The 14,455-nt window shown below is 40.1% G+C and overlaps 1 protein-coding gene across 2 annotated transcripts in view; it reads right to left on the bottom strand.

Moving 5' to 3' along the window:
* Positions 1–670: 670 nt before the first annotated feature.
* The window catches only part of SMIM14 (small integral membrane protein 14), a 64,905-nt gene continuing 51,120 nt past the window's right edge, over positions 671–14,455 (bottom strand). For both annotated transcript variants that reach the window (XM_077477621.1, XM_077477622.1), the window contains exons 4-5: positions 13,919–14,073; positions 671–12,704 (exon numbers count right to left, since the gene is read on the bottom strand). In XM_077477621.1, coding sequence (XP_077333747.1) covers positions 12,666–12,704; positions 13,919–14,073 — 194 coding nt within the window. In that variant the 3' untranslated portion in view covers positions 671–12,665. The remainder of the gene's footprint in view (positions 12,705–13,918; positions 14,074–14,455) is intronic.

The following is a 14,455-nucleotide window of genomic DNA, read 5'->3' as shown; positions in this document are numbered from 1 at the left end:
TGTCCCAATATGACACCTGTGTGGTACGCACCTTGGGGGCGCTTGTTGCCGCGCACCCGCACAAATTTCACATTGGCCACAGTGGCTGCGTCCATGCTGCCCGGTCTCCCAATATACATTTATGGGACTGCTGGCACAGGAATGCACGCAACAACTGGGCATCCCCATGCCAGCAATACAGAGCCTCACACAGGGCATGCAAGTAATCGGTCATGTGAATGAGGCCTAAAAAGTTAGTCAGGAACTTTACAGAGGAAGGGTGGGTCATAGAGGAGCAATTCTGCTGCTAGAGACAAAATTGCCAGCGGTAGGATTGCTGAAGAGACTCTTTGGAATTGTTCCCTGTGTAGTCAGATATTGCTTTGTCACTGTCCTGAACTCTGCTGAACTCACTGCCCCAGCTACAGAGGGAGTTATTCCATAGGGACAAACAAGGCAGCCTTTTAGTGATCCTGCTGCTCATGATTTCAAGAAATTCACCAGCGGCAGGTTCACTAGTGACAGAATTGCCCCTCTGACAGTAATGGCAGAAGAAAAAGAATTACGAGGGAAACAGTTTGGGTTTTTCTTGCAACTTATCGCTTACATGTATAAGCTGGAAACTCTACTAATTTATTAATTTGTTTGATTTATGATGTATTTATTTGTAGCACAAAAAAAGATGCAAGACTAAAGTGAAATCATTGTTTATTGTATTCATAGAAAGTGCATAGTACAGTTTGGCTTGTACTCAATTTTTCATACTCTACATAGCACAATCAGCAATGCTTGTTTGGCAGAGGAACATACTGTATACAGTACAGTAACATTTCAATAGACATTTTATTCATACATCATTGAATGATTATCTGTTTACCTCTTTAACAAATCTTCTAATCAATTACTGCAATTTACAAGAAAAAGACCCCCAAAGCCTAGATTATCATTAAAATTTAATACGATCTTGTCAAAGGAAAAAGAAAAAAAACTGTAGGCTGTTATTGTTGCCTGATATCTAATATGCTAGGTGACTGGCGGGCATGTTGATCCTCAGGCTTCAGTATGCAGATAAGATTTACCTTTATGTGCCGTCTGCTTCCTGTAATGGTGAACTCCATATTCTTAAACAGAGTTTACTTTATAACTTACATTATGTCCACCTACAATAGTTGAAAATGGATAAGGCAAATATATTTGTGTATTATGCAGCACCAGAGCAGCGGAAAGAAGCCTGTACTTGTGTTGCGATACATTTTTGATGCTAAGCCAGGTGATGGGTTCCATAGACATAAAATGAGAGCCAAACACACCCCTTGACATACTGTCCTCTCTGATCTCTGTGTTTTTATAACCAGGGAAGGAAGATGGTCAAGCATATGTACAAAGATCTGCACACAATTTCTCATGTAGCTGAAAAATATTTATCTCCATACACATATTGTAATTGTTTCTAGGATAAAAGTGATAAAAGTCATAATAATTGCATATGAACATTAGAAGGTGAGCAGGATGGTGTGCAGGCATGGTCAATACTTCCACCACTATCATCTAATGATATCATCCAATTTATGGCAAAAAGGACAAGCCAGATAGGGTCAATGAAACTTTCTATGGGGTTACTAAAGGCAAATCCACTTTTCACTACGAGTGCACTTGGAAGTGCAGTCCCTCTAGATCTGAGGGGGACATGCAAGGAAAATAAAAATCAGCATTTTTGCTTGTACACGATTGGATGATAAAATTAGCAGAGATTCCCCTCATTTCATATCTAAAGCGACTGCACTTCCAAGAGTACTTGCAGTGCAAAGTGGATTTGCCTTTAGTAAATCAACCCCTATGTCTTGTAATCAAATCACTGGTTCTTGTCTGTGTTTAAACCAGGGTTCTCCAAACTTTCTAAAGGAAGGGCAAGTTTACTATCCTTAAGATTAGTGGGGTTGGACTGTGCCCATTGTTGGTGTCGGTGGCAGGAATTTTGCCCCATTGTTGGCGTCAGTTGCAGAAATAATGCGGCACGCATCCAAGTTAATGGCAGAATTTCCTCCTCGTTCCAACTCTCTCGTGGCACACGCCAGGGTTGCCCCATCTCACCCCTACTATACGCCCTGGCTGTAGAGCCCTTGGCTACGGCTCTCAGAAACCATCCAGGTGTCAAGGACCTCTGCTGCGATCAATTGACAGAGGTGATTAGCCTGTATGCGGATAATATGCTCCTCTATCTTGCTGACGCTGGCCCCTCACTTCAGACAGCCCTACAAATCATTACAGCCTTTGGGGCATTCTCTGGGCTTCAGATAAACTGGACCAAGTCCCAGATTCTCCCACTAGTCTTAGGCACCCCCACTACTGATCAAAGCGCATTTCCCCTGGTTAGAGCAAGCACCATTAAATACCTGGGAATCCACATCTCCAGATCCCTTCTTGACTACATTACCCTTAACGTTGAATCCCTATTCACAGTCCTGAAAACTAAAAACAAACAAATATGGTCCTGTCTCCCCCTTGGGGTTATGGTCCGAATAAACTTGGTCAAAGATTCTCCTCCCCAAAGCCTCTCTACATTTTCTGGCAGGCCCCGCTATACCTCCCCCACGTATATTTAAGTCCACGGAATCTATCCTCAACACATTCATTTGGAGCACCTCGCGCCATAAATTGTCGTGGTGGGCTGTGAAATGCCCAACAATCTGGGTGGCACTGTACTCCCTGACCTCTCTATTACATAGCATCCCAACGCTCTCACTTCTACTTCAACCAATCTGACAGAGAACGTTACCCCACCCTAGTCTGCTCACAGGCCCCTGGCCCATTGACCCACCCCTTCCAGATTTTGTTCTGCGGACCCCACGTTTCGTCTGGAACCAGCGACGGGAAGCACATGTTATTTCACCACTGCAAGATCCGGCAACTTGCCATGCAACTTGGAGAGACACCTTTCCCTCATTCCCACACACCCCTTTGGGACAACCCACATATACCCGAATTGACCTCCATCCCTGACCATGGAATGTGGATTAACAAAGGTATCATATACTTGTCACAAGTTGTAGCCAATGGGACGGTCAAGTCTTTCCAAAGACAATTTTGCCTTGCCCAATCACGTTTTTCTGTTATCTCCAACTTCAGCATGCACTTAACACACAGTTTAGGGAATCCATCCCAACTCTCACAATTCCACAGCTGGTGGATATTGTTCTGGGTAGGGACCCCAAAAAACGAATTTATCATATCTACACTTATCTCATGACCCCTGCAGCTACCGCCACTGCCCATCAACTGAAAACACAATGGGAGTCTGACCTGGGCGCTGTGACGGAGGAGGACTGGGAGGAGGCCCTTGCTAAATGTAAATCCGTATATCCTAAGCTCTCTGACTGCCTCACCCACCTATACATTCTTCATAGATCATACCTGACGCCCTATCGCATTTCTAAACATAGACCTGGACATAACCCTAACTGACCCAGCTGTAATCACCCTAATGCCTCCTTCTACCATCTACTCTGGATCTGTCCGTCCATACAGGGGTTCTGGACTCAGGTTCAGTTCCTTTACGATCGCATGGGCTCCACACTGTCCCTTTGCCCCGTCGGTGTGTGTTGGGGTTCCTCCCACTCTCTGAAGGCGAGAAATACTTTAATATATTTTTACAAGAAACATTATGCCTTGCCAGGCTGCAGATCGCCAAGACATGGATGAGGTTCCCCACCAAACACTACAACAATGGATCAGAGCTGTTAATAACACCCTCCCTTATAAAAAACAAGATGCTTTATATCCACAGAGGTTGCCCTAACAAATACCATAAAATATGGGATAGATGGCTGGAGGACACCACTGTTGATGCAGCGGACTAGACACGTTACTCTCTGGTAATCCCATGGGCCCCCCACAAGACCCCCTTATTGACCTCGCCTATTATACTAACAGACTGTACAATGCAAGTTCATTTACTGACATGTCATGCCTTTATGTATGTTGAGTGGATTGATTCGCAATTGTAGTGCCTGTTGCATTATCCCATATGTTCATATATTTTCTATGCTTAATAAACGCTGTTTTGATTTAAAAAAAATGCTGTGCTGTGTTTTGAACTAATTAAGTGGGGGTTCCTTTAAGACCACCTACCTCACTCACTCAAACAGATGTGGAAATCTTTTCTTATCACTGCTATTCCCAGCAGGTAAGCCACCAATGGTAGGACAAAGATGGCAAAAATAAGCCTGAAAGGGTTTAAACGCCTCCCTTACGCTATCCAAAATGAAAAAAAAGTTTTGCCTATAGTTCTACTTTAAGGTTGATTCTATGACAGTGAGGAATGTGAATGTGCTAATTACCTGCTCAAGGCATGAGGTACAGCCTTGGAAACATTACGAGGAGCCGCCGTGTGATTCTGAGCATACTGCACAGTGAAGCTCCCTGGGGAACTATAGATTGGCTAAGTACCAATATAGAATACCGCAAAAATGCTGAGGGAGCGAGAATTGAAATGCACTTCTCCTCAAAGGCCTTAATGCTGGCAGACTTATTCAAGCAGTAATGCAAAATGGATAGTGCAGTGACCTATATTATTAATCATAACTTATATTATACTCATACAGCTCCAGGAAACTAAAAATTTAGAAGAATCCTATATGTGTTACTGTACTTTTGCTGTCAGTTACTGAAAAAGCCCAAGAAATGCACATCCATACGAGTAGGTGGCCCATGTATGTTCATCTCAATTTAGCTAGGCATCCAGGCTAGACATGTCAACCATAACATTATCTTTTACTAGCCTTGGGCTGCTGGCAAGGAGAAATCTCACTATCCACGTACGAGTGCTAGCATCTGACGTGACCCTCGCTCAGCAATATACTCACAACAGTTCAGATCTTTCACCATTCTCTACAGTGGACCAAAGGGTCACCTTTTTTCTCAAATCATTTTTTCAACATCTCTGTTTACGACGCATGTGTCTTACTCATTTGTTACACACAAGCAACAGCCAAAGGCTCCATGCACGCTAGGATTAAAAAAAAAATGCCAGCTCCTTTGGCAGAATCTTATTCATATAAAGCGTTTTTTTGTATATAATTTAGATGAGTTATGGTGAGTTTTGCGTTTTTTTCTGCCAGAAAGCTACAATCAGAAAAAAACAGAACTTTTTTTTCCTGCCTCTGAATGTTGAGCTCAAAACATGCCTGTAATCCTCCTAATGTGCATGGTGAGATGCTGCTACAGGCAAAACACAAAACTCCTGTAGTAGCCGCAGTGATTTTTAAGCCAGTGTGCATGGAGCCTTAAGCCCCATACACACTATTAGATTTTCTGCAGATTTTCCAAAAGCATATAATGAGGTCAAACTTTGAGAGTTCCAGTTTGTATGAAATCAGGCAGGCCCTTGCGCTACATGGTTTTGGTAAATCTGAAGACAAAAATCTGCAGTAAATCGAATAGTGTGTATGGGGTCTTAGAAACACAAGCAACACTTGGAATCAAGAGCAGCACTTGTTTTTATGGAGCCATCTATGGTAAACCACTTCATTTATTGAATATACTGCAAATACCATTTGTTTGATCAGGCAAGTAAAAGGCAGTGGCTCCTCCAACTGATAATACACACTACGGCTAATCTAGCTCTTGTATTCAAAGTCAGTTACACTGTGCGCTTAACTTATCAAATTAATTTACATAACACCACGCACAATCTTTTTTAAACTTGACAAATTACCAATTATTCTGCCTTGATTGGCATAAAACTGTAGCTACTTTTTATCTGTTTAATCAACATGTAATCTGACAGGGACACTCCCGCCAGAACAAACCGGTCAGTGCTCTCATGGATACAGGGCTTTAAATGCCTAATGGAATTTCCCCTCAAATGTGCAAAGATTTCCTCTATAAGCATGCCTATTCCTCAAGCAGTCTATTTTTGTTTTTCGGCATTCCACGATTTTACTTAATAATCAGCAAAAGGACGATTCACGCAATTTCCCAATCAGTAGCAATATTATACGTATTAGGTTTCTGAAATATTTGTATCTGGTGTAAAGCTGGCCATACACTGAGCAAATTTTGTCCAGTTCCTGATGAACTGGCCCAATAGTCGCTTTGTGGGTGGCCCTGTCGGCACCCTCCTGCCCAACTTTCATGGTAAAATAGCTGGCACTGCAGGTTAATCCAGCCACGCTGTATAGTGGAGGATGGCACAATCTTTTTTTTTTTTTTTCTCCTTCAGCCTTGCAGGATGAACAAGAAAATCTTTTAGTGTATGGCCATTTTTAACTTATCTGGTGCTTGAGGATAATGGTTTGTTGAAAAAGCAAGCACACAAGAAGTTTGGAAGAGAGGAGCCCCAGTCTCCTAGGTGAAAATTAAAAGTCAGCAACTACAAAAACTGTAGCTGCTGACTTTTACTAAACAGCTACTCCCCTGTCCCAGGATCCAGCGGTGTGCTCACCCCAGCCATTTTCTCCCACTGGCATCTTTACTATGGGCACCCAGTTCCAGTCACCTAGGCACCTGTCAAAAAATGTACCCGCTCCCACCCTCCTTCGCCAAAAGCTGAATTGCAAACAGGGGTAGGGGAGGAGGCCTTAAAGCAAAAAACTCTTCTTTTGGGTGGAGCTCGGCTTTAAATACTATTACTGCAAAGTTAACTTTGGGTGCAGACAGTGAAAAAATGAATTACTATTTAAATAGCGGGCCTCATATGTCAAACTATGGGGAAGAGGTGGGCACTCCCTGTGTTTCTACCAGTCTATACTTTCAATAAAGTGAGGTTTACCTTAAATACAAGCTGCTGCGTTTAAATATAAGCCAGTAACATTTAATGATAAAGATGGAGATAATGAGAAGCTTATCAGGGCTAATCAAAGATCAATTATATATAAACATCTACTGTATCCAAATGCATGGCTTAGTGCAGGAATATAAAGATAAATAAAACATTATCTGAATTCACAATGCCCTTTAGTATGTTTAATAAGATAGCAATATTTGATTAACCTTATGGTTAAAGCAGCTGGCAGTGGCTAGACTGGAACACACCCAGGGACTTGTGACATGTCTATTGCATAAAAAGGTAACAGAACCATAAATATGTTCGACTTGGCTATGTGTGTTCATTCCCTTGTGTATAGTCAGTGTAGATTTGTTCCACTTGGTCATTAATACCTGTATTAGTAACATAACACAATGGGCAAGCCTGGAAAAAAAAGCTGATGAGCTTTAGTACAAACGTACTCATGCTTAGTGAGAGTCATGCTAGGATATTGAGTATTTGTCGGCCTGGGAACTCTAAAAGAGGCAGTAAGGATTCTTCAGAATGCTGTTGAATGGCCATACATTCCCTTTTCTATCTTTCGATATACTCTACATGTACCTCCTACATTTGTTAAGGTAAAGAAGGGAAACCAGAACAAGCCCTCATTGTTGGCAATTAGAGGAAGGATAGATGATCTTCTTGTATATTGTTCTTCCAGATACTGCAATTTGTGTATGGCGACCCAAAAGGTCATTTCAAAACAAGCAATTCCACCACTGATGACAACTCAGTAACAGGCAAAGTTTCTTTCTCCTATAGAGTCCCTCGCTTTCTGGTGAGTAAGATCTGAAGCATTTCAGACCAGCACAGGAGTGACAGCCATTAAGGGAAGTCGATTCATCCTGGTGATTGTGTCACCAGGGGTGGAGACATCTGTGTCACCAGAGTACTGCATACTTCAAAAAGGTCAGGCTAGCCATAGGAAAGGGGTTGGAAGGTTCAACCACCAAAATAGCTACAGAACCACAAATGATATGACCCACACATGCACTAAAATGATGCTTGGGTAACTAATAGCAATCATGTAGGAAAATCAGTTTTAAAATATTGATCTGGAAGCCGATTGGTTTCTATGCACAGCTGCATCAGATTTTGCACTCTCCAGTTTTAGTAAATCAACCTGGTTTGGGTGTAGCAAACCTAAGCAGCCCAGCTCAAACCATGCACATACAAAAGGAGGCAGCAACTCCCTTAATTCTATCTGGATATATTCTACTTAAAAAAACAGGCAGCACTTCCATCAAAGTCTTTAGAGTGGACCAAAATTTAGTTATTCTTTTATTTTACAGGAATTAATAACAATGTGGCCAAAAATAGGTATACCATACCAACCTGGACATGTTTAGGCTCATAGGTGCAACATCCTTAGAACCTGTTCCTGACCCTGTTTAGGCTTCATGTACACTAGCAGCTCTTGACTATGGCCACGGAAAACCTCAAACTACGTTTTTACCAAAGCCCACGGTCAAAACATTACTATCCTGTATGTGATTCTTCTACATTCAAGAGAAGAAGATTTAACCTAACCTAAACATGGCAGCACCTAAACTGTCCAAGCACACATAGGCTTTTACGGAGTTGCGTTTAGAGCCTGGGGGGGGGGGGGGAGGGCTCTAAAATCAAGTTTGGGAGCTGCTAGTGTACATAAAGTCTTATGCCACATACACAGGATCAGAATTTCCAACAACAAATGGTCGATGAGAGATTGTTGTCAGAAATTCCGACCGTGTGTAGACTCCATCAGACATTTGCTGTCAGAATTTCTGACAACAAATGTTTGAGAGCTGGATCTCAAATTTTCCAACAACAAAATCCGTTGTCATAAATTCCAAGCGCGTGTAGACAATGCCGACACACAAAATTCCACGCATGCTCAGGATTAAGCAGAAGAGCTGCACAGGCTATTGCACTTAATTTTTCTCGGCTCGTCGTACGTCACCGCATTCTCGACGTTTGGAATTTCGGAGATTTGTATGACCGTGTATATGCAAGACAAGTTTGAGCCAACATCCGTCAGAAATAAATCCATGGTATGGTTGTCGAAAGTTTCGATCGTCTGTTACAACATTCCCTGATCCTGTCCCTGACAGAGTAACAAATTCTGCTCATCTTCAATGTCCATACATTCTTGTGAGATGAACTCCTTCAATTTACCCAGGGTGTGGGGCTTCCGCTAAAAAAATAAAAATAAAAAAAACCCTATCCTTCACTGTGCCCCTATGCCAGAAACAGAAGTCCATAGGTGTCAGTACAGGTGAATGTGGCAGCCACTCAATACTTCCAAGTTACCCAATCAAATTCTGTGGGTGCTGTCAAGATAATCCCATATCGACAAAGCAAGAGAAAAAAAAAAAAAAAGCAAGGGCACAGGCAGACTGAAAGCGATTAAAGCGGTTCAATAGAAACCAGCCGACATTTGGCAAGTGTGTACTGCAGACAGTCTGGCGTTTATGTCAGCAACCAAACCCCCCCTGCTGCTTCTCTCATACTTAACCTTAAAAGCTCCCATGCCCTACCTTGGCTCTGTCGCTCCTCTCCTCCCTGGCTGAACGTTAGCAGCAGGGCTCGGCTCCACCCACTGGAACTGTCAGCTGGGCAGAGGAGAGAGGAGGCAACTGATTGCAGGAAGAGGGTGTGTCATCAGTACAGATAAGAATATTTATAATCTAAACATACAAGTGGAGCTTTTTATACAAGTGGCTTAACCACCACTTTCTAACCCGCCCATAGTCAAATGATATCTGCAGATGGGATCTCCCATCATGGGCGGGCATCAGAGGATGTCCTCAGCTTCCCGGTGGTATAGGGGGTGTGCGAGCACGGGGGCTGCGATGTCCGCCCAGCACTCGCAATCGCTCATGACAGAGCAGGAACGTGAATCTGTATGTGTAAACACACAGATCCATGTCCTGTCAGGGGAGAGGAGACAGATTGTGTGTTCCTAGTATATAGGAACACTGATCGATCTCCTCCCCTAGTCAGTCCCATCTCCCCACAGTTAGAATCACTCCCTAGGTAACACATTTAAACCCCTTGATCGCCTCCTAGTGTTTACTGTATAAATGTCACTGTCAGGGAAGTAGTGATCAGTGCATATTTATAGCACCGATCGCTGTAAAAATGTCAATGGTATATATATATATATATATATATATATATATATATATATATATATATATATATATATAATTTTTTTTAAATTGGGGATATTATAGCAAAAATTAAAAAATTTTGTTTTTTCAAAATTGACACTTTTTTTGTCTATAGTGCAAAAAATAAAAACCGCAGAGGTGATCAAATACCACTAAAAGAAAGCTCTATTTGTGGGGGGGAATAATAAAAATGTAATTTGGGTACAGTGTTGCATGACCGCACAATTGTCATTTAAAATGTTACAGCGTTGAAAGCTGAAAATTGGCCTGGGCTGGAAAATGCCTTGTATTGAAGTGGTTAAGTATGAACATAAAAAAAAAAAAAAAAGAAGAAGGGTACATCGAGAGGATATGTAAAAACAAATATACTTTACTTATTACAATCTCCATGGCCAATTATAGAATAATAAAAAATAAATAAAAATGAAGGATAGAGCTGTCGAGTTACACATTGTATAAATGTTTGAGAAAGACTTTTTTGCAAGTTTTACTTTACTCTCCAAATTAGAATCAGATGTCACACAGTGGTATACACAGATGTTAAATGTCATGAATTTATAAAGTATAATAATGGTGGCTCCTACATTGTGTTAAAAGAATCTTACTGGGATTTCAATTGACCATATTATACCTTTAGTTAAAGAAGCAATCATGTTAAGCAACCGTTCTAAAGATTTTCAGTATATAATAGTGCAATTAGGATTTCCAGTATATTAGTATTAAGTTATTAATTCCTGCAAACATAAGATTTCAAGATGAATGAGAATTTCTCATTACATTACCTATAAGTACACAGAAAAGGAATGAAATGGAGATAGAGATGCCAAGCAAAGGGCGTGAGTTTAGAATTTTTAGAGGAAAAAAAAAAAAAAAAGTAGACTGCATTAAAATCCAATGAGATGATTTACTGAAGAAGAAGTAGAAACGGTTTATGAAGGGTCCATTTTCACCACTAAGCTACAGTAATGCACATGCTATGTGCACTGGTGCAATTCATTGCGAGTGGTGCCCCCAACGCACCTCTAAATTTCCCTTGTACATTATTGGCTATTCAAAATGAACACAGCTTTGTTTCTTTACTTGGCTCAGCTAACATTCACTTTGCTCAGTGAGCAGTCTTTATTTCTGTACCAAATCAACCCAAAATGCTGAAAAGCCCAAAATTTAGGCTGCATTTTTTCCCTTATGCATTGTATAATAAAAGCAAAAAAAGAAAACACATGAAGAGTTGCATCTACATATGTTGCTATATTTTTTAACGCGTTGCAATGCGATTTGGATCGCATATAAATGCACATTAAAAGTTAGCCATTTATCTATATCCATCAGCTACTTGATACACAGTAAAAACAGATCACTGATTAAAATATATCTGGACTTTCCTGACGGTGATCAGGCAGCTAGGATGAGGATTTCAGACATATCATAACTTGGTTACACTTAAAATTAACATTTATAATAAATTTATCAAAAGGGAATGGATAATTACTAGACACAGCGTGATGAAAAAGAAAAGTAAAATGATGGAAAAAATAAAAAATAAAAATGCACAGCACATGCAATCATTTCATTTAGTCCTTTAAGTTGATATTTTAAGAAAATTACATACATAGGACCTGCAGTTTTTTTTTACTTCCAATTTAAACATTAAGAACAAATGAAAAGAAGGAAGATATACATGGGTCTGGTTAACATCTGAACATTGAAAACCACCAGTAAAACAAACCCTTGTGCTTTCAATGTGCAGGGGGATACCTACAACTAGATGTAAAGCTGGCCATACAAACCTTACAATCCAACCAGACAGACAGTCTCCTCTAGGTTAACTACCAGTAGTAGTTTGACAATCTAACAATTTTTTTTATAGGTTATATCTAATCAGGAAGGCCTTTGTACTATACAGTTGTAGGTAACTGTAAAACGAGAAAGAACAGACGTGTTGCCTTGGCTTAAAGACCATACAAAAAAAAAAAATAAGTTCCAGTATACCGTTATTTCATTGTGAACAAGAAGCTTATATGTGTCATATCTTCTTTCTGACCTAGTGTCCACCACTTCTGAAAACACAACTACAGCATAGAAAACACACAATTGGAGCATATTTTGAAGAAAAATTTACACAGAAAAAAAAAAAAAAAAAAAGTAATTGATCCCTCTTTCTAAATTTGGAAAATAAATTGAAGGGCATGTAAACATATTTATACAAGTATACATTTTCTGTAAAGACCTGTTCTACATGCAACCTGAATCAGATGAGGTCTGCAGTTGCATTGATCCTATGAAATAATTGTTTATTGTGATCTCTTTAAATGCTAATAACCAACACCATATGGAATTTTTTTTTAAGGTGGCGTGTTTACATTATATAGTAAATAAATGTGCATATACCATTGTACAAAGTATGACAAAATATAGAGTCTGAAGACATATATTAAGGCTGAAAAGTCCAGTAAAAGACATAAGCAATACAAGAGTTATACAGTATCGTAATCTGCTCTGCTTTTCAAGGAAAGAAATACTAGAGAAAAGAAAAAGAAAAAAAAAAAACCCGTTCAGTATTGGAAAAAAAGACAGAAGAAGACTCCAGATTGGTTTGGCATCTCAAGACTGATACCATTGTCGGCATCAGTGAAAGGAAAGAATAGTCAACCATTAGAGAGTAGTCTGGCCATTCTGGTTTCATTTGGTCGTGCAAAACTGTAGCAGTTTGAAAGCCCCTGGAGATGCTAGTCTACTGGAGGGGCTGGAGGTTCATGACTGGGATCCTGCAGATAAAAGACGATACAATTTTCATGGGTTATTCTTATGACTCTTTATTACAATTATACTGTACTGAAATACATTTATGCCAAAAACATAAAGAGCCTTAAAAGTGTAACAAAAATGTCTGAAAAGTAAGATTTTCATTGGATGCCAAGGTCAACATGAACTATTCTTTCAGACACTCCTATGCAAGGCCCACATTTATTAATGTTTACACGCCTAGTACAGTTAAACGATTCGTGCTAATGTGCTAGGCGTCTACAAAATGTAATAAAAAAAAAAAAAAAAAGGAAATTAGTTATGGGAAGGGGTCATACACCCATGGGTCAGTGCAGTATTATCCTTACATTATTATTTAATGACCATTTACATTTTTCAGCACTTTATACTAGTTTAAAAGGGATGGGAGAAAACCGATGGGGTTAAAGGGTCTGTGGTAGAACAGACAATCCTCGTGAGTTGGCCTGCTCAGACTGGTGCAAGTGATTTGTTTAAGTGAATAATGAAGAATACTTCCAAAATTACTACACCAGCACAGCAAAGGGGTTGCATTGACTCTAATGCTTTAAAAGCCAAAGTAGGAATGAACGGTGATTACACTTATTGGGCGTGTTTCTTGGCAACTGGTGTAGGATTGTAGGTATTGATGTGTCTAGAATGCACAGGTCATTCCTTGGCCATACCCAATAACTCCCTGCTGAGTCAACAGGGTGTATTGGGCACAGTTGGATGCAGTAATGAACACACAAAGCAGAATATGCACTTATATTGGCCCTTCCACAAATCAGCACATTCTCCTATTAGATCTGACAGTGAGTGTTTGCAGAACAAGTCTACATAGGGGTCACTATGGAACAACCCTCAGGCACAAGGAATGCACAACAATGTATATATAAACTCAGGAACCCAAAGCCCCATACCATTTCAGTATGGTTAAAGGGAAGCTATAGTATTCTATTATAAAAATAGCAACAGCAACAATGTTGTAGGTTGGCAGTCCTTATGTATACAGTGTAAAAATAATGTCAAAAACACAGATTAAAACCAGATAAACCCTACAACAGTTTAATGCAGATAACTGCTGGAATCTGAGAAAGCTGCTTCTTCATAATTTTTGTTGATGCTCTTGTAATATTAAAAATTACATGCTTTGCTAAAATTTACTGAAATAAAACAGGACAGTGTGGTACAGTAGAGGCGAAAGTACAGCACTCACGTTGTGTGGGCTAGTTGGCTTTCCAGTTGCCCTGGCTCCTCGGAGACTCCTGGGTCTGAGTAGGAATAGCGTGAAACCAATGACGAGCCAGGCCATGACAATCATAGCAACGTTAAAGCCACCATCAGAAGAAGAAGATGAATTGGGTCCAGGCACTGATGAGGAAAGAAAACCAATTGTAAATTTGTTTCTGAACTATATGCTGTAGTATCTTGTACATCTGCTGTGTACAGCGGATAAACATAAATATAAAACTATTTAAGTTTTTTTTTTCATATTAATGTAGTAAAGAAAAAAAAGCTACCTGGATCTATACAGATAACATTTCTTTATTGGGCCCCTTTCACACTGCCAAGACTTGAAACTCATGTGATTTTAATGTGATTTCTCCTCGATTTTAGGGAATGCATGTCTTCGATAGCATAAAAAGTTTTGTTTTGCAGCACTGGGCATCTTTAAAAATTCCACCTCCAACTGCCCATCACTTAAAAATCCGCCCACAACATGGAGAAATCCTCCCCTCACCGACATGATTGT

Source organism: Lithobates pipiens, unplaced genomic scaffold, assembly GCF_037356315.1.
Source record: "Lithobates pipiens isolate NorthernLeopardFrog02 unplaced genomic scaffold, aLitPip1_a1.2 Scaffold_13, whole genome shotgun sequence".
NCBI classification, from domain to species: domain Eukaryota; kingdom Metazoa; phylum Chordata; class Amphibia; order Anura; family Ranidae; genus Lithobates; species Lithobates pipiens.
Note: the sequence above shows the minus strand (reverse complement) of the source record. Positions and strands in the feature narration are given on the sequence as shown.